General features: G+C 32.5%; 1 protein-coding gene across 2 annotated transcripts; it reads left to right on the top strand.

Moving 5' to 3' along the window:
- The first annotated feature begins 19575 nt into the window (after positions 1–19575).
- On the top strand, positions 19576–24222 carry TGA9 (bZIP transcription factor family protein). Of its 2 annotated transcripts, none has more exons than XM_088213426.1 (13): positions 19576–20099; positions 20189–20333; positions 20449–20537; positions 20838–20917; positions 21031–21252; positions 21918–21956; positions 22065–22124; positions 22222–22299; positions 22392–22440; positions 22762–23033; positions 23144–23365; positions 23470–23612; positions 23936–24222. In XM_088213426.1, the coding sequence occupies exons 2-13, from the start codon at positions 20218–20220 to the stop codon at positions 24021–24023; spliced, it is 1458 nt and encodes a 485-aa protein (XP_088069552.1). In that variant the 5' UTR covers positions 19576–20099; positions 20189–20217; the 3' UTR covers positions 24024–24222. The 2 variants fall into 2 exon arrangements, with proteins under 2 accessions (XP_088069552.1, XP_088069553.1); XM_088213427.1 differs by having other exon boundaries at positions 19577–20099; positions 20232–20333.
- The last annotated feature ends 1051 nt before the right edge of the window (positions 24223–25273 follow it).

Here is a 25273-nt window from a genome sequence, read left to right as displayed (position 1 = left end):
GGTGCAGTAGTTAGCCACTTCTTTAGTTCATAAAAACTTTTTTCACAGTTCTCGTTTCACTCAAAATTGATATTCTTCTTTGTGGGCTGAGTCAGAGGAGGAGCTAGACTAGAAAATCCTTCTACAAACTTGCGGTAATAACCCGCAATTCCTAGAAAACTACGGATCTTCTTAACTAATGTCAATTTTTCCCAACTGAGCACTGCTTCAACCTTTTCAGGATTCATTTACACTCCATCCTTTGATATGATGTGTCCTAGGAAGATAGTCTGTTCAAAGCAGAACCCACACTTACTCAATTTTGCAAATAACTTCTTTTCTCTAAGAACTTGCAAAACTTAAGTCAGATGGTGGGCGTGTTCCTCTTTTTTTTTTTAATAAACTAAGATGTCATCAATGAATACAATAACAAACTGATCTAGAAATTGTCTGAAAATCCTGTTCATCAAGTCCATAAAGATGGTTGGAGCGTAGGTTAATCCAAAAGGCATGACCAGGAACTCATAGTGTCTGTACCTGGTTCGAAAGGCTGTCTTGGGGATGCCTTTTGCCTTGATTTTTATCTCATGGTAACCTGAACGCAGGTCTATTTTGGAGAAAACTTGGGCACGTTGTAACTGATCGAAGAGGTCATCAATCCTAGGGAGGGGATACTTGTTCTTGATTGTGACTTTGTTCAGACATCTGTAATCAATACATAACATCAACGTCCCATCTCCCTTTTTGGCAAAGGTGACTCCGGCGCCCCAAGGGGACACACTATGTCGGATAAACCCACTGTCCTGCAATTCAGTGATCTGTTTCCTCAGTTCTTCCATCTCAACACGGCTCATGTGGTAAGGAGCGACCGAAATGGGCTGGGTGCCTAGCTGAAGGTCTATGGTGAATTCGACTTCTCTGTTCACTAGCAGTCTGGGTAATTCATCCGAAAATACATCTAGAAAGTCTCGGACTACCGGAATTCCTTGAATACAAATCTCTTTCTTGGGTTAACCTAGTTAGAGAAAACAACAGGGTTAAAGTACTTGATAATAAGAAATTTGTCGTAGAAAAAAAATGCTAAACGATTTTATTAATTTGTAAATGGCTCCTCATTAGGAGGATTGAATACAACCTTCTTGTTAAAACAATCTATGGTGGCGTGATACGCCGCTAGCCAGTTCATTCTTAAAATCACATCAAAGTCCTCCGTGTCTAATTCTATTAGGTCCACACTCAATTTCTTATCTGCTATATCTATGACATAGACTCTATATACAGCTTCTTCCAATAGTATCATACTCCCACTAGTAGACATAAACAACACAGAATCAAGTTTATCAGGTAATACATTAAATTTTGATGCAAAATAAGTGAAACAAATGAATGTGATGCACCAGTATCAATCAAAACATGAGCAAGATAGTTACAGATAGTGTACATACCCTGTATCATGTCCGGGTTGGCTTCTGCATCCTGCTAGGTGAGATTGTAAGCTCTGCCCTGAATAAGAGGTCTGCCCTGATTCAGATTCCTTGGACACTCTCTCATATAATGTTGGGCACTACCACATATGCGACAAGTGTTGTTGAGGTGATAGCAGGGTCGGTCTTCATGATCCCTACCATAATGCTGATAGATCTTACCGCGTCATGCCACTAGAGCCTGAGGGGGAGCCTGGATTACCAGCCTTAGCCAGAACGACCAAATAAGTCCTGATCTCCAGCACAAACAACTGTTGTCTGATCTATAGATGGAGACCCCACTCGAACCTTTTAGCCTTCCTGCCTTCATCCAACAATGTCTCAGGGGAATATCGGCCTAACTCTAGAAACTTGCGAGCATATTCTGACACAGTCATGTTTCCCTGGACCAACTGTACAAACTCAATCTCTTTCAGATGTCGGAGATGCTCTGTAAGGTATTCTGCACGAAAAGCCGCCAGGAACTGTTCCCAAGTAACTAGAACAAGCAGGGTGGTCTGTTTGAATTCCCACTAACGGTCTACTTCTCCCACTAGCATGTAGCTAGCAAAGGTGACTTTTTGTTCGGGAGTCACTCCCAGGGTCTTAAAGGCCTTCTCTGTCTCTACTAACCAGTACTCGGCATCTTCAAAAGAGGATCCCCCTGCAAAAGTAGATGAGTTTAATCTCTTATACCTCTCTATGTAGCCTGGGTCCCATGGAAGAGGGACTGGGCAATGCTGAGGATGGACTGGGTAGCCCTGCGGTGGTACTTACTGTATGGTGGGGGCACTGGATTGTACTGTGGTACTGCCGGATGGTACTGTGGCTAGGGCATCGGATCGTACTGTAGTGGTACCGGGTAGTACTGTGGAGGAGCAAGGTCGTACCGAGGTGGTTTGGGATCTTCTTGTTGCAGGGGTGGCTCAACCAGTGGTAGCTGAGGAGAGTTAGGTAGCTTTCTCCTTTCCTTTCTGCCCTGCTGGGCAGCAATGAATCTCTCCAGCATATCAAATATCCAGTCAACAACTTCTCTAAGTGAGCCATCCTGGGCTGCTCGGTTTAGTGGGGATATTCCTCTCCTCATCTATATGTACCTACATTTCACAAGGAACGGTTGAGTGATAATCCATTATTTTAGTGTTCTCTAAGAATTTTATGTAAGGAATGGGTTCGAGGAACGCGACTCTGATACCAACTATAACGACTCCGAAAATATCCAAAGAAAATAAAAGATAATTAAAGTATGGAAGTGTAATAAATGTTTAGGGTTTACATTTCTTACACAAATAACTTAAAGTACCAAAAAGCGTTACGGAATTCACTCTTTTGAAAGAAACATAAGAATAAGGAAATAAACGGAAAATAAAGAAATCTAGTATCTACTCACAATCTTCCTACGGATCGGGCTCTAAAACCTGTTCCTCTTTATCTGAAATGGTTAAATAAGGGATGAGCTATACTAGCCCAGTAAGGATATTACATAATATCACCGACACAGAAGTAAAGGTTGGTATAAAATCAATATACTAATGGAGCACTTAATTTAAATAAATTCGTTTATCATAAATAAAACTATTTACCGTTCACTTACTGTAGTAGAATTCATAAAAATAACCTATGCAGATAATTAATATCATACAGACTATAGTTTCATGTAAAATCAATAACATAACACATATCACAAGTCTATAGACATCGTCAATAGACCAAACAATAATTGTCACTTCTTCACCAGCATACTAATATCCATGGGGGTTCATAAAGATGTCTCTGTTACACGCGAATCCTTTCTTTTAACAATCTCAATTAGGGGCTATCTCCATACCCTGTCCGGTATGAGTGTCAAATTATTAAACCTCAATACTCTGTCCAGTATGAGCACCAAATTATCATGTCTTCATACCCCGTCCAGTATGAGACAATGGTCACGGTAGGGTTCCCTATGTACCCAGTCCGTTCACCATCTCTCAGGATATCTAGTAAGGCTTCCATCTTCATCTATTCATCTTCCCACATAACTTTTTCATTTTCCGTTAGTCTCCATTTTTCAAATCAACCATAATCACACAAACATACAAACATGCATAAGGGACTACAATCATATCTCAATTTTCCAACTAAACAGTGATCACATAAGGTAGCAATATATGCATTCAAACCATAAAATTGATAAATCAGATATTATCATGCCTTTAAACTGTAAAATAAATCAACAGAGACCAATTTTCAGTTTTGGCTCCATTAGCAATCCATAATTAATTATGCAGATTTATTAAATTCTCACAAATACTATATTATTATTTATTTAAACTTCAATTCTATGATAGAGAATAGAGTGAGGGATCCTTACTCGATTTGATACTCGAAAAGCTAAGCTATTCGACTGCGCCTACGAGCGATTCCTGAGTTCTCTGAATTTTTTTTAGGAATTAAAACGTGCTAATAGTACCTACAAATTTCCCAAACAAATCCAAAATCAGTCCTGGGGCCCACTTGGCCAATTTTAAAATTCAAGCACGGCGACTGCGCCGTGCTCTGGCAACGGCGCTGCCGTGGGCGGCGGCAATCCACCTTGGGTCGGCTGTTTTTAGCCATTTTGAATGAATTCGACTGATTTTGCATCGATCCCTGCAAGAAAACACGTTAAAGGGTCTCAGTTGGCCAAAAAAAATAAAAAATTGAAACTCATAGGCGATAGGGCTCTCCGTTGCGGCGGCTCCTCCGGCTCACGTTGTGGTTTGGTGTTTTGCTTCGGTCAACCTGTAGAGAAGGATACGGTGTTCACAACAGTTAAAAAATTACACATAACGGGAATCGGGAAGGGCCTCATCGAAGACGTTTTGTGAAATTCCCCGAACGGCACTGCCGGGCTTCGCCGGCCTTTTCTGCCTAATTATCCTGTCTTTTTGCTCCGATTTGGCTATTGGTGAGCTTAAAATTGAATTTGGAGTAAAAGGGGAAGTTTTTACCTTTTTTGGTGGTCGAAAAGGGTTCTAGTGCGGCAGCAGGTGGCGGCGGCTCCTTCCCGGTGGCCAGGTCTTTTTCTCCGGTGAGGGTTTCTGGCGGCTAGGGTTAGAGTTTGGTGCGAATGGGAATTATTTATATCCGTCCGCTTTTGATCTGGGTCGTCTATCGTGTTTGATCTGAACCATCCGATCGCGATTAAATAGGGAGTGAATTTGGACTGTTCATCGCGATCTAATCTAGGTCGTCCATCGCGATATAACCTGGACTGTCTGATCACGTTTGAATCTAGCCATTCGATCGCGTTTGGGAGGGAGCGCATCCAAGCTGTCCGTGCGCATGGGAACGGACCTAGGCCATTCGATCGCGAGCACGCAGATCGCCCGCATGTCTCCCTGCGTGGCACCGCATCAGCGCCCATTGCCGCGTGGCGTGTCCTAGTTCGTCAGGGCTGCTGACCGGACATCCTACGTGGTAATTTTTTTCTAAATTACGTTTTGACCTCTGATTTCTGATTTTTCTTTAAAAAATACCTCCAAAACTTAAATTTTTACCCATTTTCCCCAAAATTGCTTTCAATTTCATCCTCCATCAATTTTTACTTCCTTGTTTACTCTAAATTAAAATTAAAAATTGAAAAATTAAGAAATTATATTTATAAATAAATCTTAAATTATATTAAAATTAAATTTAGGTATTACATATTTTATTGTATTTTACTTGACCTACAACTATAATCGACTTTCAATTCATGGTTGCAAATAACAAGTTTCAAAGTAATAAAATTACAAAATTTTAACTTTTAACAAGTGAGATGTTCTTCACTAATCTCATTGAGCAAAGAAGTTGTTAAATTTATCAAGATAACTCTTGTAGCATTTTATCAATTCTTAATTTTCCTAATTACCTTAGGTCTCAACATCTATTGATAGCAAGTGAAGTAGGAGGGTTTATTTAGCTCATAAATTTTGGTACTAATTAAAATCGTATGAGTTTTGGATTGTATTATTGATTTTGGGTTCTGCATCATTTGGTATCAGAGTTTAGACTTGACATAAATATTACTATCTTTACATCTTTTGTCCTTGCACTATTATTATCATCTATTTACCCAAAAAAAAAAGATTAAAACAAGAAATAGCAATTGAGTTTTTCCTCATTTGTTATTTTCACGTTGAGCATTATCATCATCATCATCTTCTTGTTTGTTCACTTCAATTTCTTTCTATTTTTGTTCAAGTGACCAAATTACTACTCTATTAAAAAAAAAGAATAAAAGAAAACCGATTATTTATCACATAAATCAGTTTATACTTTGTGTTTGCTCAACTACTTATTCGTCACTATTCTTTACTATAAAAAAACCTAACCTTTCTTTGTCTTTGTGCAAGGCTAAATCTTATACCATCTTAAAGAGGTTTTTCTCGCTTGTCTTTATCCCAAATCAACATGCATCCATACATATGCATTCCATTAGCACTAAACTTCATCATATTAGAGTGTAGCGTTCATCAAGATTAAAATGGAGGAATATCTTTAGTTTCCTCCTTAGGGACTAAACAAAATCCATACATCATCTTTACTTGTCTCTTCTTGCACTCTAAGTTTCTCATTCATGTGTTAAACTCTTGTTTATAAAAATTATGCCACATTTGTTTTTTCCATAAAGTTCCTTGAGATTTTTTAAGACAAAGTTTGAGTACCTTGATTTAAGAGGATCTTATCTGATATTCAACTTACGAGAAGCGAACCGAGAGGTCAAATGCAAGAATGGGTGAGCTCAAAAGAGGGTAAAAACCAAATTCTGAGTGAAACACGATAGAATCAATGAAAGAGTGAATTTTTTCTACAAACCTTTTTAATTGTATGGATCTTTCTTGAAAATATCATATCTAAGTGAAAATCACAATCTCGCTGATATGAAACTCTTTAAGGAGGTTAGGCAAATAGAAATTGCTTAGCTCAGTAGAGTAGTAAAAGACATGAGAAGTGGTCGTAGTAGAGTAAGACGTGAGACCCCTAATACACAATGTTTTAGGACCCGAATCCAAGATGAGGAGGCCAAGTCTTGTAATCCTATCATTCAAATGAAGGAATGATATTGAAGCCTACTTGGAGTGGGAGATAAAGGTAAAGCTTGTATTCGATTGTCATAACTACAGTGAAGAAAAGAAGGTAAAGTTGGCTACTGTAGAATTCACTGATTATGCCCTAGATTGATGGGACCAACAAAACTCATTAGATGGTGTAATGGAGAGATATGAGAGGTATAATGAGAAAAAAAGGTTTGTACCTTCTTACTACTATAGAGAAATGCATAAAAAATTGCAACATTTTATATAAGGATCCATGTCCGTCAAGGAGTACAATAAAAAGATTGTGATCAAAAGTTATAGAGGTATGGTAACACTACCTTTTGTCCAAGGAGTTTGTGATTCACACGATCATGAATCCCTAAAGCATTTAACAGGTCAAGAAAAGCTCAATCATCAACTCAGTAAATGGGTAAAATTCATCAACTCTTTTCCCTATGTGATCAAATATAAATAAGGTAAAATATAATGTTATGGTTGATGTTTTGTTAAGAAGGTATGCTCTAATCTCAACTCTTAGTTCCAAATTATTAGTTTTTAAGCACATCCAACACATGTATACTGAAGATAATGACTTTACCAATGTTTACAACGTATGTGAAAACTATACGTTCCAGAAGTTTTATAGACATAATATTTTTCTATTTAAAGATGGAAAATTGCGCATCCCTAATTGTTCTTTACAAGAATTGCTAGTGTGCAAGGCATATAGTGGGGATTAATGGGTCATTTCAAGGTAGTTAAGACCATATACATATTGCAAGAACAATTTTATTGGCCCAATATGCGAAAGGATGTAGTGAAAAATTGTGATAGATGCATCACATGTAGGTAAGCCAAATCGAGGTCTCTACTTATAGGTTATGTATTACTTATTCCTATTGTACCTTAGACTGATGTTTTTATGGGTCTTTTTTAGGGTTATTGAGGACTAAAAAGAAAGAGTGACAACATATTATTTTTAGTCGGCAGATTTAGTAAAATGACACACTTTATTATCTGCCATAAAATAGATAACACAACAAATTGATGTGATCTTAGATAGCGCAAGTTTGGTTCTAAGGATGTAATCCTGCATTAAGGAGGAATTGCGGAGAAATCAGGACTTCCGCGGGATATTTACCTACGAGTCTGCAGTTGAACACTGGACAACATATAGATATAGACCCACACGTGAAAAATATGAGATTCCCCCAAGGACAAGCAGTAAAAGCTAGAAGATTTATGCGATTGTGTAGGCATGCACATACACGAGAAGGAGTACCTTCACATACGAGATCATTTCTCACATGAAGCAGCACGCTAAGTGTGCAAGACAACCAAACCCACACTAATAAATTGGGCTCGTGCGAGCAGACAATATCGCACCCCTATAAAAAGAAACAGCACGTAAAACATTATATAGACAGCCCTTGCCTCACGCATATAGGAGCTCGCACACGTTAAGACATGTGAAAGGGGCAACGAGATCAAGCGCGCATTCGGCCATCCACGTACACTAGGCGTACGGTTCCAGCAAGCATGTGTTCCATCTATATGCAGACAACCTGGACAGAAGCACTCCTATTCCAATTCCACTTCCTTTTTCCTTTTTTCTCATGTGATCACTACGTTAAATTTCAAGAGTGGCCTTTTACTCAAAGTGGGAGGCCAAAACAAGCATAAAAGGAAGTCTATATCAAATTGGGAATAAATTGAAGATAAAGGCACATGATGGAAATCTAGAGGAGATAGATTTCAAAAAGGAAACTCCTTCATTTAATCACATATTTCTTATGATTTTTATAGCAAAAAAAAGTCCGACCCACATGGGATAATTCATAGAGGATTGGCTAAGGGATTAAGTCTACTTCAAACAATTTAGTAATTAATTTTAATATTTTATTAAGTCTAGATAAGGATTTAATTATTTAGTTATTTTTATTTAAGTTTCCTAGTCTAAGTGTGTTTAAGAATTAAAGTAGAAATGTTTAGTCCTACTTCGAGTCGTAGAATAAAGCCTATAAAAAGGCTTCTCCATTAGTTTTGTAATCACAACTCACAACAACTTCAAGAATCAATAAAATTAAAGCTCTTGCTTTCTATGAAATTAGTTTCGTTAATTTTTTTTTAGTGTTCTTCAAGTTCTTTCAAGCTATGGAGCTTCAACAAACTTGTTAAGCTAAAGAATCAGGATTGATTTATCGGGTAAGGCATGACATCTTTCCTTATTCTTTTTATTTCCTTATTACCTTGAATTTACATGCCATATTGGTAGGTGTAGTTTCAAGTAAAGAGGGTAAATTAGGTATTAAGTTTTTTTATAGTTACTTTCTGTGAGGTTTCGGGAGTCAAGATGATCATTCCCTATCCCTCTCGCATCACAAATATTACTAACCTATTCTTTAGGAATGTTGTTTGCATGTATGACATCCCAAGAACCATTGCGAGTGATAGAGATGTCTAGTTTTTGAGTCACTTCTGGTATGCTTTATAGAACAAGTTAGGTATTAAATTACTATTTTATACTACTTATCATCCACAAATAGATGGCTAAGTAGAAGTGGTAAATAGAAACTTAAGATCTCTACTACATGCTATTGTTGGTCGAAATTTGAAAACATGAAAAAATTGTTTATCTTTACTTAAGTTTGTTTATAATCGCAGTAGTTACTCTTTCACAAGGTTCTCACCTTTTTGAAATTAATTATACATTTTTGTAATATATGTTTCCTATCTTTGTATATCTTCTATTTTTTGTATATTAGTTTGAGTCAAATCCCATTGATTGAAAATTACGACTTCATATAAGGATATATAGATAGCCAAGATTATGTATATTATCCTATATATATTCTTCCTCTTTCAATAAAGTACATACAGAAAATTTCCAACCAATTCTCTCTAATTTTCTCAACTTGCTTATTATTTTAGATGGTATCAGAGCAAAGTTAAAACCATGAAAGATGAAAATCAAACACCGCCAGAAAAATCTCTTTCTAAGCATTCAACTAATACCAATAATACTTCTATTATGGACTCATCAAACCCATATTTTATTCACCCTTCAGATCATCTTGGTGATATGCTCGTACCAATAAAATTGAATAGATCCAATTATTAATCATGGAGTAAATCCATTATTCATACTCTCACGACTAAGAATAAAATTAGCTTCAATGGAACAATTGAATCACCTTCAGAAACATAAGATCTTACAAGTCATGCTTTATGGAATCAATGTAACAGCATGATTTAATTATGACTCACTCACTCTGTAGAACCTAACTTAGCCAAAGGAGTCGTTCATGCCAAAACAGCTCATCAAGTTTGGGCAGATTTCAAAGATCAATTCACTCAAAAGAAAGCTCTAGCAATCTATCAAATCCAAAAATCATTGGCTTATCTCTCTCAAGGCACCATGTCATTCTCTATTTATTTTATAAAACTTATCGATATTTAGGATGACTTAGAAACATGTCACACTCTTCTGACCTGCAATCAGATGAAAACATATCATGAATAAAGAGAATAGGATCAAGTGATGCAATTTTTTATGGGTCTTAACGCTACAACATCGTTTGCACCAATATTTTCATGATGACTCTATTAACTAATGTATGTCAAACTTATTCTCTGGTTATTTAAGATGAAACATAGGAACAAATGACTTGAATCAACTGGAAAATTTTCTATTGTTGTTGCAATTCAAAACCATTCAAACAACTTCTCAAATAAATCCAAAGACAAGCATTGTGAACATTGCAATAGAGAATGTCACACTATTGAAAAGTGTCAAACTCTAAAATTTCATTGCAACTATTGTGATAGAAGAGAACATACTGAAGAAAGATGCAAATTTAAAAATGGCACATGGGTTTCTAATAACCATGGAGCTCAAGGGAATCAACAAGGTCAACCAAAACAACAACAACATGGATCAAGAGGAACTGCACCCAAATCCTTCTCTATTTTTAAATTGAAAAACTTTTCTCAATCTGTGCAAGACACTCATTCATAGGATGTCAATAAACTAAATCAACTCTCCAACTAGTTGAATCCCACACATGGTTTATCAGCAGTTTAAATTCAACAACTAACTCATGCATTATCTATGATGTCTACAAATTTCACTTCTAGCAATAACAATGCTTATGCAAATGTTATAGGTCTGTGTCCCTTTTCTAATATATCAATTAATTATGTATTCATTGAACCTTTGATTTTGGATAACAGAGCTACTAACCATAGCACTTCAGATTCCTCACTTTTCACTCTCACAAAACGGTCACCAATACCTATTGTCACTTTACCCACAGGGCCCCAATTACTTCTACAAGAACCATATCATTCACTTTATATATCAATTTAGATAACATTTTATGTGTTCCTTCTTTTTTATTAAACTTAATATCAGTCAGTAAAGTTACCACTACTCTAAATTGTTGTGTCATTTTATTTCCCACCTTTTGTGTCCTACAGGACTTGGCTACGGGGAAGATGATTGGCTTGGGTAAGCAACATTATGGTCTTTATTACATGTCTCCAATGCAAAGAACACAAGTCTCTCACTAAGTTTCCAATCCTCAAAATGTGCGGCACATGTGCGTTGGACATCAATCACCATTTCACCTTAAGTTAGTTTCTTCTTTTTTGCCTACTAGTAATATTTCTTTGGATAATAATTATAACGTTTGCCATATGGCTAAATAGACCAAACTTCCTTTCCCTTTAAGTTTTATATCAACTCATGCTCCGTTTGAATTATGATATTGTGATATTTGAGATCCCCATAAAATTCTCACATATTTAGGAGAACATTACTTTCTTACTATTATTGACGATTTTATAAGATGCAAATGGATATTTCTTATGTAATACAAATCTAAAACTCAAAATATTTTAAAATATTTTATTACCTTTGCCCATACTCAATTTCATGCAATCATAAAAGCTACTAGAGTAGAAAATGGTTCTGAATTCATGTCAATAAGAGATTTTTTTCAATATGAAGATATTGAATACTAGCGCACTTGTGTCTACATTTCACAACAGAATGGAGTTGTTGAACACAAACATCGCTATATTTTACAAGTAACTTGTGCATTACTATTTCTGTCTCATCTAACTCTTAATTTTTGGGCTAAATTTGTATTAACTGATGTTTATCTCATAAATCGATTACAATCACCATTGTTATCTAGAAAATCCCCCTTTAAATTATTGTATTAACGTCTACCATCATTTGGTCACTTGAGAGTATTGTGTTGCTTATGTTATGCCATTGTTGTTCCTGATGCACATAAGTTTGAACCACGTACTAAATAATGTATCTTTGTTGGATACCCTACTGGTCAAAAGGTTACAAACTTTATGATTTAGATAATAACATTTTCTTTGTTAGTTGTTACGTCAAATTTTTTGAAACTACTTTCCCTTCAGCTTTGAATACTCAAAATTCTAGTTTTTTGTTACTTGATCATTCCTTTGCTTATTCAGAGAGTTGATCTCCATCACAAAACACCTCTACCTTACCCTAACAGACTGATATGTCCAATGGCTTAGAATTCCCATATCCCATACCTGCTCCTACTACCACAGATTCTTCCTCATCCCTTATTTCATTACCTTAAGATGAACCAACTATATCTCCTCCTACCAACTTAGATCCTTCAACTTCTATCCCTACCTGACAATCAACTCGCCTTCGGTAACCTTCAGGATGGCATAAATACTACATATTATTAGCTCTAATCAATCACTCTACCTCAGTATCAAATTCTAAATCTAGTACTCGGTACCCTCTCTTTCATTTTCTTTCATATTCTCATCTTTCTACTATCATTGTGTTTTTTTAGCTAATATTACAGATCACAAAGAACCTCAATCCTATGCTCAAGCTATCCTTAACCCACATTGGCAACATGCTATGAATATAGAGTTATAAGCTTTGCAACAAAACAACACATGAAGTTTAGTTCCTCTTCCTACTAGTCATAAACTCATCGATTGCAAATGGGTATACAAAATAAAATATAGATCTGATGACACCATTGAGAGTTATAAAATATGGCTGGTAGCTAAAGGGTACACTCAAGTTGAAGGTATTGATTACCAAGAAACCTTTTCTCTGACTACCAAACTCACCACCTTTCATTGTCTTCTTACTGTTGTGGCTGCTCAAAATTAGTTTATAAATTAACTAGATGTACAAAATACTTTTCTCCATGGTGATTTGCGCGAGGTAGTGTACATGGAAACCCCACATGGTCTTCATCGATAGGGGGGGAACATTGTGTGTTGACTCAATAAGTCACTTTATGGACTTAAGCAAGTATCACGAAACTAGTTTTCCATGTTTTCAAATACTATTCAAAAGGTTGCTTATTAATAATCAAAGGTTAATTATTCACTTTTCACTAAACCTAAAGGTTCTTCATTCACAACAATCTTTATTTATGTCGACGGCATACTTATAACAGGAAATGACCTTCAAGAGATGAAACACCTTAAAGATTTTCTTTTGCAGCGCTTCTGCATCAAAGATATTGGAGACTTGAAATATTTTATGGGTATTGAGTTTTTATGCTCCAAGGAAGGTATTTTTGTATCTCAAAGAAAATATGTTTTTAATAGTTTAAAAGATTCAAGATTTCTAGGTGCACGCCCAAACAAGTTTCCAATTGAATAAAATTTAAAACTCACTCCTATAGATGGAATGCTACTAAATGATCCAACTAAATATAGAAGGCTCATTGGTAGACTGATTTATCTTAGAGTCACAAAACTAGAAATAATTTACTCAGTTCAAACACTAAGTTAGTTTGTGCGTGAACCTCGAAGACCTCATTGGGATGTTGCTATACAGATTCTTAGATATATCAAAGGTACTCCTGGTCGAGGATTATTATTCCCACCCACTAATAACCTTGAGTTCAAAGCCTATTGTGATTCAGATTGGGGAGGTTGTTGTGCCACAAGAAGGTCTATTACAGAGTACTGCATTTTCCTCGAAGACTCTCTCATCTCATGAAAATCTAAGAAACAAACTAATATCTCTAGATCATCAGTAGAAGCTGAATATCGAGCCATGGCCAATACTTGTTTAGACTTGACTTGGTTGCACTATATACTACAAAATTTGAAAGTTTCACAAGTAACTCCTGCACTACTATTTTGTGGTAATCAATCAACCCTACACATTGTTACAAATCTTGTCTTTCATGAATGTACGAAACACATTGAGATAGACTATCCTATTGCTCGAGAAAAATTGAAAGCTGGAATGATAAACCCTTCTCATATTTTAAAGGAATTTCAGTTAGCAGATATATTCAAAAAAGCTTTGGGAAAAGACCAATTTTTTATGCTTTGCAACAAGTTGGGACTTCATGATATTCACTCTCCAACTTGAGAGGGAGTATTAAGAAATATCTTGTAATATATGTTTCTTATCTTTCTATATCTTCTATATTCTGTATATATTTACTTTTCTATATTAATTTAAGTCAAATCCTAACTGATTGAGGATTACGACTTCATAACCTTAGACATAGATAGCCAAGATTGTGTATATTTTTCCTCTCTCAATAAAGTACATACAGAAACTTCCTACCAATTCTCTTTAATTTTCTCAACTTGTTTATTATTTTAGAAATGATGATGAAAGCTTGATATTTTATGACTAAGACTATGTTTAAATCTTATGACAACTACATGATTGTGATTTTTAGTCCTTGTGATTGTGAATGAATTTCTTTATATATATATATATGTATATATATATCTCTCTTTCTCTCTAATGCAGAACCCATGATCAACCAATGTGATAAAAAATCCTTACATACATTTTAGTACAAAAACTTAATCCTTAAATAAATCATCCTTACTTATTCCACAACCAACTTGTGATTGAGAACTAAAATAATAGAATTAATGAATTGATTAGAATACCACTGGAAATATCTTAATAAGTTAAAATCAACTTAAGAAAAGATATTGATAAAAACGTCATAAGTTATCTTAATAAGTAGATACCAACTCTCTACTGAATAAGAAGGTTGAAGAAACCTCCCTAAAAAGAAACTTAGCCAACTACTAACTAAAGCTAAAAATTTAATTTTATTGACCTCAAACTTCGATGTGTTTACAACCAAAGGAGTAAGGTCTTTATGTAGATGTAAACTTTATTAATTTTACTAGAATTTAAAAACTAATTTTTAGAAAAACTTTAATTACATTATTATCTAAGAATCTAATAAAATATTAATTTAAAGAAGCATAAATATAACAACCATAAAATTCTTTCTCTTTTGAATAGGATTTCTAGTTGTGATTGAATTCTTCCTTGTTATCTCGGTCGAATTTGGACTTCATTAATTAATTAATTTTTTGTGAAGAAGTTGTGTTGAAGATGCCTTAAAAGCTTCCAAGTTGAAGTACAAAATAATTCCTCACTTCTATGAGAAAATCTAGGAGAAATCCAACTATGTTTGAGTATAGAAACAACTTCTTCTTGTTGGAATCGACCATGAAGGGGAATCCTATCCTTTTGAAATTTCATACTTTAAACATGATTCTAACTCCTTTAAAATATTAATTTATAAAGATAAAACCGATTAGAATTCTTGCAAGATTAACTTCAAATTCCTTAAAAGAAACTTATACATAAATCCACTTGAATTAAGATTCACGAATTCCAAATATGACTCGAAGTTGAACTCCACATTTTGATGAAGAGACTGTATGATAAAGATTATATTCAAGTGGGCAGTTTGGATAATGTGGTATCCCAATAAGATTTAAGGGATAAAATTTTTTAATTTTAAATGTAAAATATGCTCCAAACTCATATAAGACTCTCCGAAGGTGAGTGATTAACTTTTAATTGTAAAAGGAATGTGAAATCCTAAGGTTCACCGACTTGAGGACTCTTCAATTGCATTTAATTGGACCAAACTGTGAGGATCTTTGGATATATGGATATTATCGTGACTTCCATGCTATATGAAGTCCCTTGAATAATTCATGTCATCTAGGATCACATTATTTTATCCTCAATTTTCTCTTTGATTTTCTTCTAGGTTTTCTCTTTAATTTTCTCATTGATTTTTTCATCATGGTTGATAGTCCTTGATTTTCTCAAAGTAAAGGATTTCTTGTCTACCTCAGCTTGGTTGCATCGTAAATTATCTTCAACACAAATTCTACATTAAAAATTAATTAATTATTGAAGTCCAAATCCAATTAAGACGTGACAATCTTCACTCAGCACAGTTTCTAAAGGAATCCTACGTTATTCAAGAGAGAAGAGTTCTACTTAACTTTAATTATCGTATGATTTAGTTTTTGAGTTTTACTCGAATTAGTAAGGCTTATGGTTATATAAAGGTCTCATTACTTTGGTTATAAAGACATCAAGTCAAATCAATAAAATTTGAATTTTTTTTTTAAACTTTAGTTTTTGGCTATTGTGAGTACTCTTTGAGAGGATTCTTCAACTTTCTTGTTGAGTAAAGAATTGATTCTACTTATCGAGTTAATCTCGTTGGCTTTTTTCAGCTCTTATTGATTTTTTTTTAGTTATCTTAGTTTTTAATCACAGGTTAATTGCGAGTTAAGTATGAAAGATTTATTTAGAGATTAAGTTTTTATCCTAAATTTTATGTTGGAATTTTGATCAGATTGGTTGATATAGGTTTCGTATCATTTGGTATCAAAGATTAGATTTTAAATAGATCTTATTATCTTGCATAATCTATCTTTGCATATTTATTCTTTCGATTATTCTCTAAATCCATTTATATCCATCATAAAATAAAAACAAAAACAAGAATATCATGTCTATATTGTTTTTCTTATACTCTATGTTTTTTTCTTTTGTTGTGCTTTCGTTCCATTACATCACTAAGTAACTAATTATATCCTAGTTACTTAGTATCATACTTAAACATAAACCATTTACATTTGTGTGTTTAAATTCTATTGTATCTAAAATTGTGTTACAATTTTTTTTCCCTAGGATTTCTTGAAGTGCCCTAAAACAAAATTTAATTACCTTGATTCGAGAGAATTCAATTTTGGAATTCAACTTAAAGTGTCCTAGATAAAGTTTAAGAATTAGTATCCTTAGGATTTAGCTTTTGATTTCTACTTGAATTAGTAAAGCTTATGGTTATATAAAGGCCTTATTACTTTGGTTGTAAACACATCAAGTCAAATTGATAAAATTTCAAGTTTTTTTTCAAACTTTAGCTTTTGGTTATTATGAGTGCTCTTTGGGAGGGTTCTTTAACTGTCTCATTGAGTGGAGAATTAGTTCTACTTATCTATATAATCTCATGGCGTTTTAACAATTTTTATTACTTTTTTCAATTATCTTAGTTCTCAATTACGTATTGATTATGAGTTAAGCAGAGAGAATTTATTACGGATTAAGTTTTTATAGTAAATTATATATTGGATTTTTAATCCCATTGACTGATTCTGGATTTTACATCACCTTTGTTTGGAATATTTAGTTGGTTTAATATTAAGATATAAAAAAAATGTGTAGATAAGGATTGTAATTTGATTCAAGTAATTGTATCAAATCTTTGATATCTTGTTATAGGTCTCTTTTTTGTCCTTTTGTTAAGCATTAACTTTTATTTGAGATTAATTAAGTTTATTTTTAGTTTTCAAGATGAATGATAATAATGAAAAATTTTCAGCAATAAAAAATTTTATGAGTATAGTCCTACTTGAACATATAGAAATTTTGTAAATGTGAAAGATACAAAATATGTTGTAAATATAAAACTTTTGGCTGGATGGTCAAATGCTTTATGAATCATATAGAAGACTGTATTAGTTTTTAAAATATGATGTTTTTGAATTAATTTTTATTTATTTTTGTTAATATAGGATAAAAAAAATGAATGTTCTAGTCAATAGAGACTTTAGATAATGTGTAATGTCCGTTCTTTAGTGATCATGTACTTTCGAAGGTCAAAGTTGATGATAGTCGTAATCGAGTGTGTTGCACAAAATTTTTTATGGATTCCAGTAAATATGTTCTTTATTTTCTCATTCTAAAAGTGATTAATTATTCATTATATACAATGATACAAAATAGATTTACAATTGGAGAGTTATATAACTTTTTTAGATTTATTTCTCATATAATAAATTTGTAGGTAATAGTGTTTTTCAATATATTTGTTATAAATACGAATTAATTAGTTAGTAATTAACTAAATAATATTTTCTATAGGCTCTCACGGTGATGTTGAAAGTTGTGAAATTGTAATTTTTTTAAGAAATGATTTATTATTCTTCTGATAATTTTACTTGAGTTTTAAGATAATTTTGATGAAAGTGATGATTTCGTGTCAATATATGTAAAAGTATATTGAAAATTATTAGTTATAGAGTTGAGATTTTAAATTTTAAGCTACGAGCTAAAGTTTTACATTAAGCACCAGATACTCTTAGTTTTTAATAAAAAAAATATATTTTTTATATTCAAATGTAATAAATTAACTTAAGAATATTTATTATGAATGAATATAAATCTTATAAAATTTGTGTACTTTACTTATATTTGCAATTTTGTATTGACAGTAATTTGCATTATTGATATTATATTTATAATTTTATTAGCAATATAAATATAATATATAAATTTTGGATAATTTAATTAATAGTATAAATATAATACAATACATAAATTTTGGACAATGAAGAGCAGGTACAAGATAATTCAAAATTAAACCATGATATATAATATTATATATATATATATATATCCTGTAGCATACAAATATGATGCTTAGATTATAAGCAATGAGTTAAGATGCTGTGATTTACATGATTTAATCTGGACCAATCAACTCTCCTCAATCTTGATACAAGCCTTTGCAAAGAATTATAATAAACATTTTCACCAAATCCACGAATATAATTCCTTTACATGTATATATATATATATATATATGTATGCATATGTTTAATTTTAAGGCCAATCATTAAGGAATAATTGGTAGAAGGCATATTAACCTAAAAAAAAAAAGTAGATGACCCCAACATAAAATATTTGTTTCTGCCTCTTTTTATGAAAAGCGACCAATTTTGGTCCCTTACCTAAACACCCTCCTCTCTCTCTCTCTCTCTCTCTCTCTCTATATATATATATATATAATATATATACATGATAGATAAACACATATATAAATGTGTGAAGGCATTTATCAATAATGCTTATTGTAGTGAAAAAAAAAAAACGCTTGGTTATAATTGACGTAAATAACATATATTTGATTAGACAAAAAATAAAGTAATTATATATGTTATTAAAGTGGGGATAGATTTATGAAGGTCAGCTTCCCTAATTAGTAAATATATATATATATATTAATCGAAAGAAATAAAGAGAAGAAATCTTAAAGAAGGCATGGGATTTAGGTGATGACAGGGAATGGATGTTGACCCATCAACAAAGGGGATAATACCAAATAAATCCATTGTCAATTAAATTATACAAGTGGATTTTGCTTCTTTACTATCTATTATTATAATCTTTTTTGTATTAACCATAAACTTACAATTAGTATATTTATATATATATATATATATGTTGAGCCCTCCACCCTAAATCATACCCTTTTGAGTTCATGAGCTTCTTTCTATATGCTATGCTTTTGCTCTCGTATTATCATGAATTCCCATATGGTCTTTTACATAAGTTTGAGTTACATTTTGGCATTTGGATCTCTTGCAATTTAGTTTAAGTTGCTCCCCCCCTCCCCCCCTTTTACTTGTATCTTCAAAAGAAACTCTTGGACACTTTTAAATATGAATTTGGAATGACAAAATGTAAATATCAATTTGGTCATTTATTTAATTATCAGAAGATACGACTTTTCACCATAAAAATTAAAAAATTAAGAAAAGGAACTCCCATTTTGTGTCTTTTCTCTTTTGGCTTCTCTTTTATGACACAAAACCTTGTCTCATCTAAAGCTTTTTAATGGGTGAATATAATTTTCTTTGTGCAATAAGTAGTTTGAGCCTGCAGAGGTCTTCCCCAAAAGAACCAATCAGAAAAAACAGGCGGTTATAAAGGCAGAGAGAGAGAGAGTGGAGTGGGAGTCAGTAGTGATTCTAGTGGCTTCTTTTTCATCTGCATTTTTTTAGAATATAATCAGAGGACAGGACCCAATGGTGGGAGCCTGAGACAGGTCTGCCATCGAGGACAAGATTTTCTGAGTTCGAAAAAATGGTGACAGTAAGTTTTACTACATACGAAGAAGGAAGAAGAGGGTTGTGGTGAAATAAGTAAGGTTCCTTCACATAGAAGCAGAAAAAGTAGATAGAGACACCCATGAAAGATCAAATCTTTTTCTACCCAAAAAAAAAAAAGATTAGATATATAATAAGTGTGTGTGTGTATATATATATATATATATACCTGAGAAAAAGACTGGAGCTTATTTCTTTCCTATTTACTTTACATACATACTTTGACAAGAAAGCTTTGATCTCTTGTCTCTCTCTCTATCTTTTTCTGCTGGGTTGAGTTTTGCTGCAAATTAAACAGGACTCTTTCAAAGAATTATACTTAACATCAAAAGCAAAGGTAAGTAAACTTTGAAAAGAGCTTGTATTTGGTTTTGTCTTTTCATTTTCCATGAAACTTGACTGGTTTTTATAATTTGTGTATTGAAGATGAAAGTTGTTTAAAGGAAGTTTCTTGTATGGCGAACCACAGAATTGGAGAAACGGGTTTATCAGACTCACCACCTTCAAACCATCATCATCATCATGTCTCTTATGTTGTTCATGGAATCAATAACAACCCCGCAAGCTTCATGTAATATTCCATTATTTATGTATACATAAATATCCGAACTTGAGTGATTATATTACATGGGTTTGCAGAAATGTTAATTTATGCTGATGGATTTTTGTTTTTTTGTGTTAATTAGCAATCAAGAAGGGTCTGCTTTTGATTTTGGAGAGTTGGAAGAAGCAATTGTTCTGCAAGGAGTTAAGCTTAGTAATGATGAAGGCAAAGGCATGTAGGCCTTGTTTTTCTTTTTCAAAAAAATCTCTTCCTGCTTTTGTGACGTTTGAATATGTATAGAGTAGGATATACTACATATATATGTATATATATACATGCCATTTCCAGCAGAGTAATGATGCTGAAGGAAGAGAGTTGAAAGGCGTGAGGATACAAAGTTAGAAAAACCTACTACTTACTCCATAACCGCACAGAAGAATTACCTTTTTGATGCTATATTGTGTAGTATTATATTGGGTTTGGTTCCCTGAAAAATCTTTGAGTGTTTATATGGAAGATTTTTATTTGCAGCTTTATTTACAGAAGCCAGACCTGCAGCTACTCTGGAGATGTTCCCTTCTTGGCCAATCAGATTCCACCACACCCCAAGAGTAGTTTCTTCCCTCTTTGACCATCTTTCTTTTGGGTTTAACTTAATAACATACATATATATATATCTATAAACATGAGATTGATATAACTAAAAGTGGTTTTAATGTTGCAGGGAAGTTCAAAATCAGGAGGAGAGAGCACAGAAGAGTCTGGATCAGGATTGAACAGTGTCTCTGAAGCACAGCTAGACCTAGAATCTCCTATAACTATTAAGCCTTCTTCTTCTTCTTCTTCTTCACATCATCATCATCACCTGCAAGTAGATATGGCAAATGATGCCTCAACACCAGGTTCATCAAACAATCAAACGCCTCCAAAACCAACCCAAGACAAGGTCTATCTATCTCATCCTTAACTTCTTTCTTACCCATTATTTCACACCTGTCTATGTATATATATGTATATATATCGTCTTCAACTCTCTGCAAATCCTAAAAGAACACAAATCCCAACAACCCACATGAAAGAAAACCCAAAGACAAGAAATTGAATTTCCTTCTGATTTCTGACATGAAATATGTGTAACTGTAACCAAAGACATACACTCTAAATTTATACTAAATTTTAATTCTAATAAATCATTTCGTATCATCTTTTATGTTATATATCTACATATTGAAAGTAGGAATGATGATCAACAAAAACCAGTCTCCTTCTAAACCTCTGAACACTATGAAAACAAAAGTCAATTAGAGAAAATATTATATAGAAATAATTATACCACACACAAAATAACATTAAAATATCCAAAATAATTGTGCTAAAAAATATTTTGATGGGTCAGTTTCCTCCTGTTTTCTTGTTTTTGTTTAATATTTATTTTCTTCTGTATATATAAATATTATATATCTGGCTTTTCAGCCACCGAACCAATGCTTTAATTCCTTCTTCTACTCACCAAATTCTTGTCTATTTATGCGATCATTTTCCCTTAGCCAACCACTACTAATTCTTTTATTTTTTTCTTTTTCTTAATTATATATGTTTTGAATTGTGCAGAGAAAGGTTTCAAGTTCAGACAAGCAACTTGACGCCAAGGTATTAATTAAAACAAACCCCATATGTATACATGCACTCATCTATATATCTATTATGTGTGTATACATATACATATATATATTTATATATGTACCTTAATATATTTAGACGTTGAGACGTTTAGCTCAAAATAGAGAAGCTGCCAGGAAAAGCCGTCTAAGGAAAAAGGTATGAATATGCCTCTGTGTTTATGTTTATATATGTATGTATATACATGTAGGAGATGATGATAATTTAAAGGTTTTGTATATATATGTTTAAACAGGCGTACGTGCAGCAGCTAGAATCAAGTAGGATAAAGCTTACACAGCTAGAGCAAGATCTTCAACGAGCACGGTCTCAGGTTTATTTTACAAATTTTTTTTAAAATTAATAATTTAATTTAATGAGAAAAAAATAATAATAATAATAATAATTTTGGTTGTTGTGTGAAAGGGTCTGTTCTTGGTTGGGTGTGGCGGTGGAGGAGGAAATATAAGCCCTGGTATGTATGTAAAATTAATTTTAGTTTAAAAAATTATTTAATTTATTAATGTAAAACTAATTTCAAATGATTCACTAATTGATATTTTGGCCCCTTCTATCTAAATTATTTCATTTGTTAATAGAATTAAGAAAATTAAAAATAAATTGATAAATATTAGATTTTATGAAGAATTTAATTAAAATAAAAAAATAGATGAAACAAGAGAGATTTTTTTATATCGATAAAATATTAGAGAAAAAATAAGAATCATGGGGAAGCTTAGAAAGAGAGAACTCAGAATTAATTACATTGAAAATTAATTTATATTCTAATATGTAGGAGGTGCAATATTTGATATGGAGTATGGGAGATGGGTTGAGGACGATGAACGACACATATCGGAATTGAGAAGGGGATTGCAAGCACATTTATCAGACAAGGATCTCGGAGTAATGGTAGACGGATACATTTCACATTATGATGAGATATTCCGACTGCGAGGGATCGCTGCAAAATCAGATGTATTTCACCTCATTACAGGAATGTGGACAACTCCTGCAGAGCGTTGCTTTATATGGATGGGAGGGTTTAGACCCTCCGACCTAATCAAGGTTAAACTTATATTATTTACTTTTTATCTTTAAATTAATATTCAAGTTATCTAATACATACATACATACATACATCTAACTATAACTATAACTATATATGTACATATCAGATGCTAATATCCCAACTAGACCCCTTAACCGAACAACAAGTTATGGGGATATACAGTCTGCAGCATTCATCACAGCAGGCAGAAGAAGCTTTGTATCAAGGTTTGGAACAACTCCAACAATCTCTTATGGACACCATTGCCGGTGGCCCCCTGGTCGACGGAATGCAACAAATGGCGGTTGCGTTGGCCAAGATTTCCAATCTTGAAGGTTTTGTTCGTCAGGTAAATTAATGTATATGATTAGAATAAGTAAGTAAATATGAATCCAATTAAATAAGACAGACTGTGATAATTATATATAATTAATATTTGGTTAATTATTATAGGCTGATAACTTGAGACAACAAACCCTTCATCAGTTACGTCGAATACTCACAGTTCGACAAGCCGCACGTTGTTTTTTAGTAATCGCCGAGTACTACGCCAGGTTAAGAGCACTCAGTTCCCTTTGGGCTACTCGTCCAAGAGAGTAAGATTTTTAAATTTTACTGTTTTATTTTATTTATTTATTTTTAATTTTACACTTTAATATTTTTCATTAGTTTTTTAAATATTGAAACCAATATTATTATACTAACTGATTAATCATTCAATTATAAATCTTTAAATTAATTGAAATAAATTACATGCATGAATTTTGAGAAAAAAAAAAAAAAATTGAATAACAAACTGTAATTTATCCATAATATTCTTCTACACATCAACCAAATATATATATATATGTATATATTGTGGTTGTGTATGTATGGCCAAATGCAATTTTATATATGCTTTCTTGGATTATATGAGCAGGAGCTTGATGGGAGAAGATAATTCATACCAAACAACCACAGATTTACAGATGCCTCAACCTTCACACAATCATTTCCCAAGCTTCTAATTTCTGTGTATTTTGATGCTTTTTTAGGAAACTCAGGATTTTTTTTTTCTTCTTTCTGTTAATTAGCTTCATGGCTTTTCAAGTATTCTTATGTTTATATTCATATATATATATATATACACACGTTATCATCATGTAAATGCAAATTAATTTAAAGTGCAAGAGGAGAGATATGTTTAAGAAAATTAATTAAGAGAAATAGGATTCAAAACTTTGAGGAACACATATTTATATTTCCACTTGTACATTCATGAATTTAGTTATTTGTATAATTCCAATATTCAGTCAAAGTTTTATACGGTACGTTAGATAAACAATAGTCTTATGATTTGCTAATTCATATGAATAAAGTCAACCAAGAATGTATCTAATAATAGGACTTTGAAAAGCCAGATAAAAGTAATAACATGTAAAACAAAATTTCATTATGATTTATTAACTTATTGCAATATATACATATATATATATATATAGTTATATTAGAACACTACAACATATACTTCCATGTATATTTTAGTAACTAAAAAAATTTAGTAGAATTTCATTGCAGAGTAATTTTTAGTAAAATTAACCAACATTTTAATACTATAATATTTTTTGTAAAATTTTTAATCATTTTAACATAAATAAAGATAATATTGAGTTAAATATATAAAATATTCTATTAATTGAGAGAATTTCATGTCATATCTTATATTCTCGGTTGGTGGTTGAAATAGTTGACAGTGATCAAATATTTATTAGGAATCAATGAGGTACCTATACATGAATCATATTTCATTCTTTAGCACAAAATATGATTTATTTATTTATTTTTTTCTCTGAATCAAACACAACATGTAAAATTATTATTTTATAGAATGAATGGTTCATTCATTGCATGCATATAATTGATATTGAAATGTGTTGGTTCAAATTATAAGACAACCTAATTAAGTTTTTTAAAAATTTAAACATTTTAAATAGTTATTCAACTTTCTTTATATGCAATATTTTTCCTCAAAGTAGAACAATTCTCTTGTGTATACTTTTACTAAATAATGCATGTACAATATATGAATAACAGTTAAAATCTCATTTTTCAATTAAATCCTTAGAAGTAATTATGATAGAATGAGTTAATGATAATAAGGAGCTTAGCTTTATAAATAAATCTCCAAGTATGTAAATGAAGTATGAGCTAGAATGAGATATCAAACAATTACAAAGTAATAAATTAAAGATAAACTAAGAAAGAGAGAATGGAAGAA

This window comes from Carica papaya, chromosome 2 (assembly GCF_054855325.1).
Source record: "Carica papaya isolate Zhongbai chromosome 2, ASM5485532v1, whole genome shotgun sequence".
Lineage (NCBI taxonomy): Eukaryota > Viridiplantae > Streptophyta > Magnoliopsida > Brassicales > Caricaceae > Carica > Carica papaya.
Note: the sequence above shows the minus strand (reverse complement) of the source record. Positions and strands in the feature narration are given on the sequence as shown.

What these genes read in the sequence shown, in the direction of transcription:
- TGA9 (XM_088213426.1), top strand. Translation starts at nt 20,218, where the DNA reads ATGGCGAACCACAGAATTGGAGAAACGGGTTTATCAGACTCACCACCT. An exon ending in TTCAACGAGCACGGTCTCAG is followed by an intron (nt 22,300 to 22,391) that starts GTTTATTTTACA and finishes GTTGTGTGAAAG; the next exon opens with GGTCTGTTCTTGGTTGGGTG. An exon ending in TTGAAGGTTTTGTTCGTCAG is followed by an intron (nt 23,366 to 23,469) that starts GTAAATTAATGT and finishes TAATTATTATAG; the next exon opens with GCTGATAACTTGAGACAACA.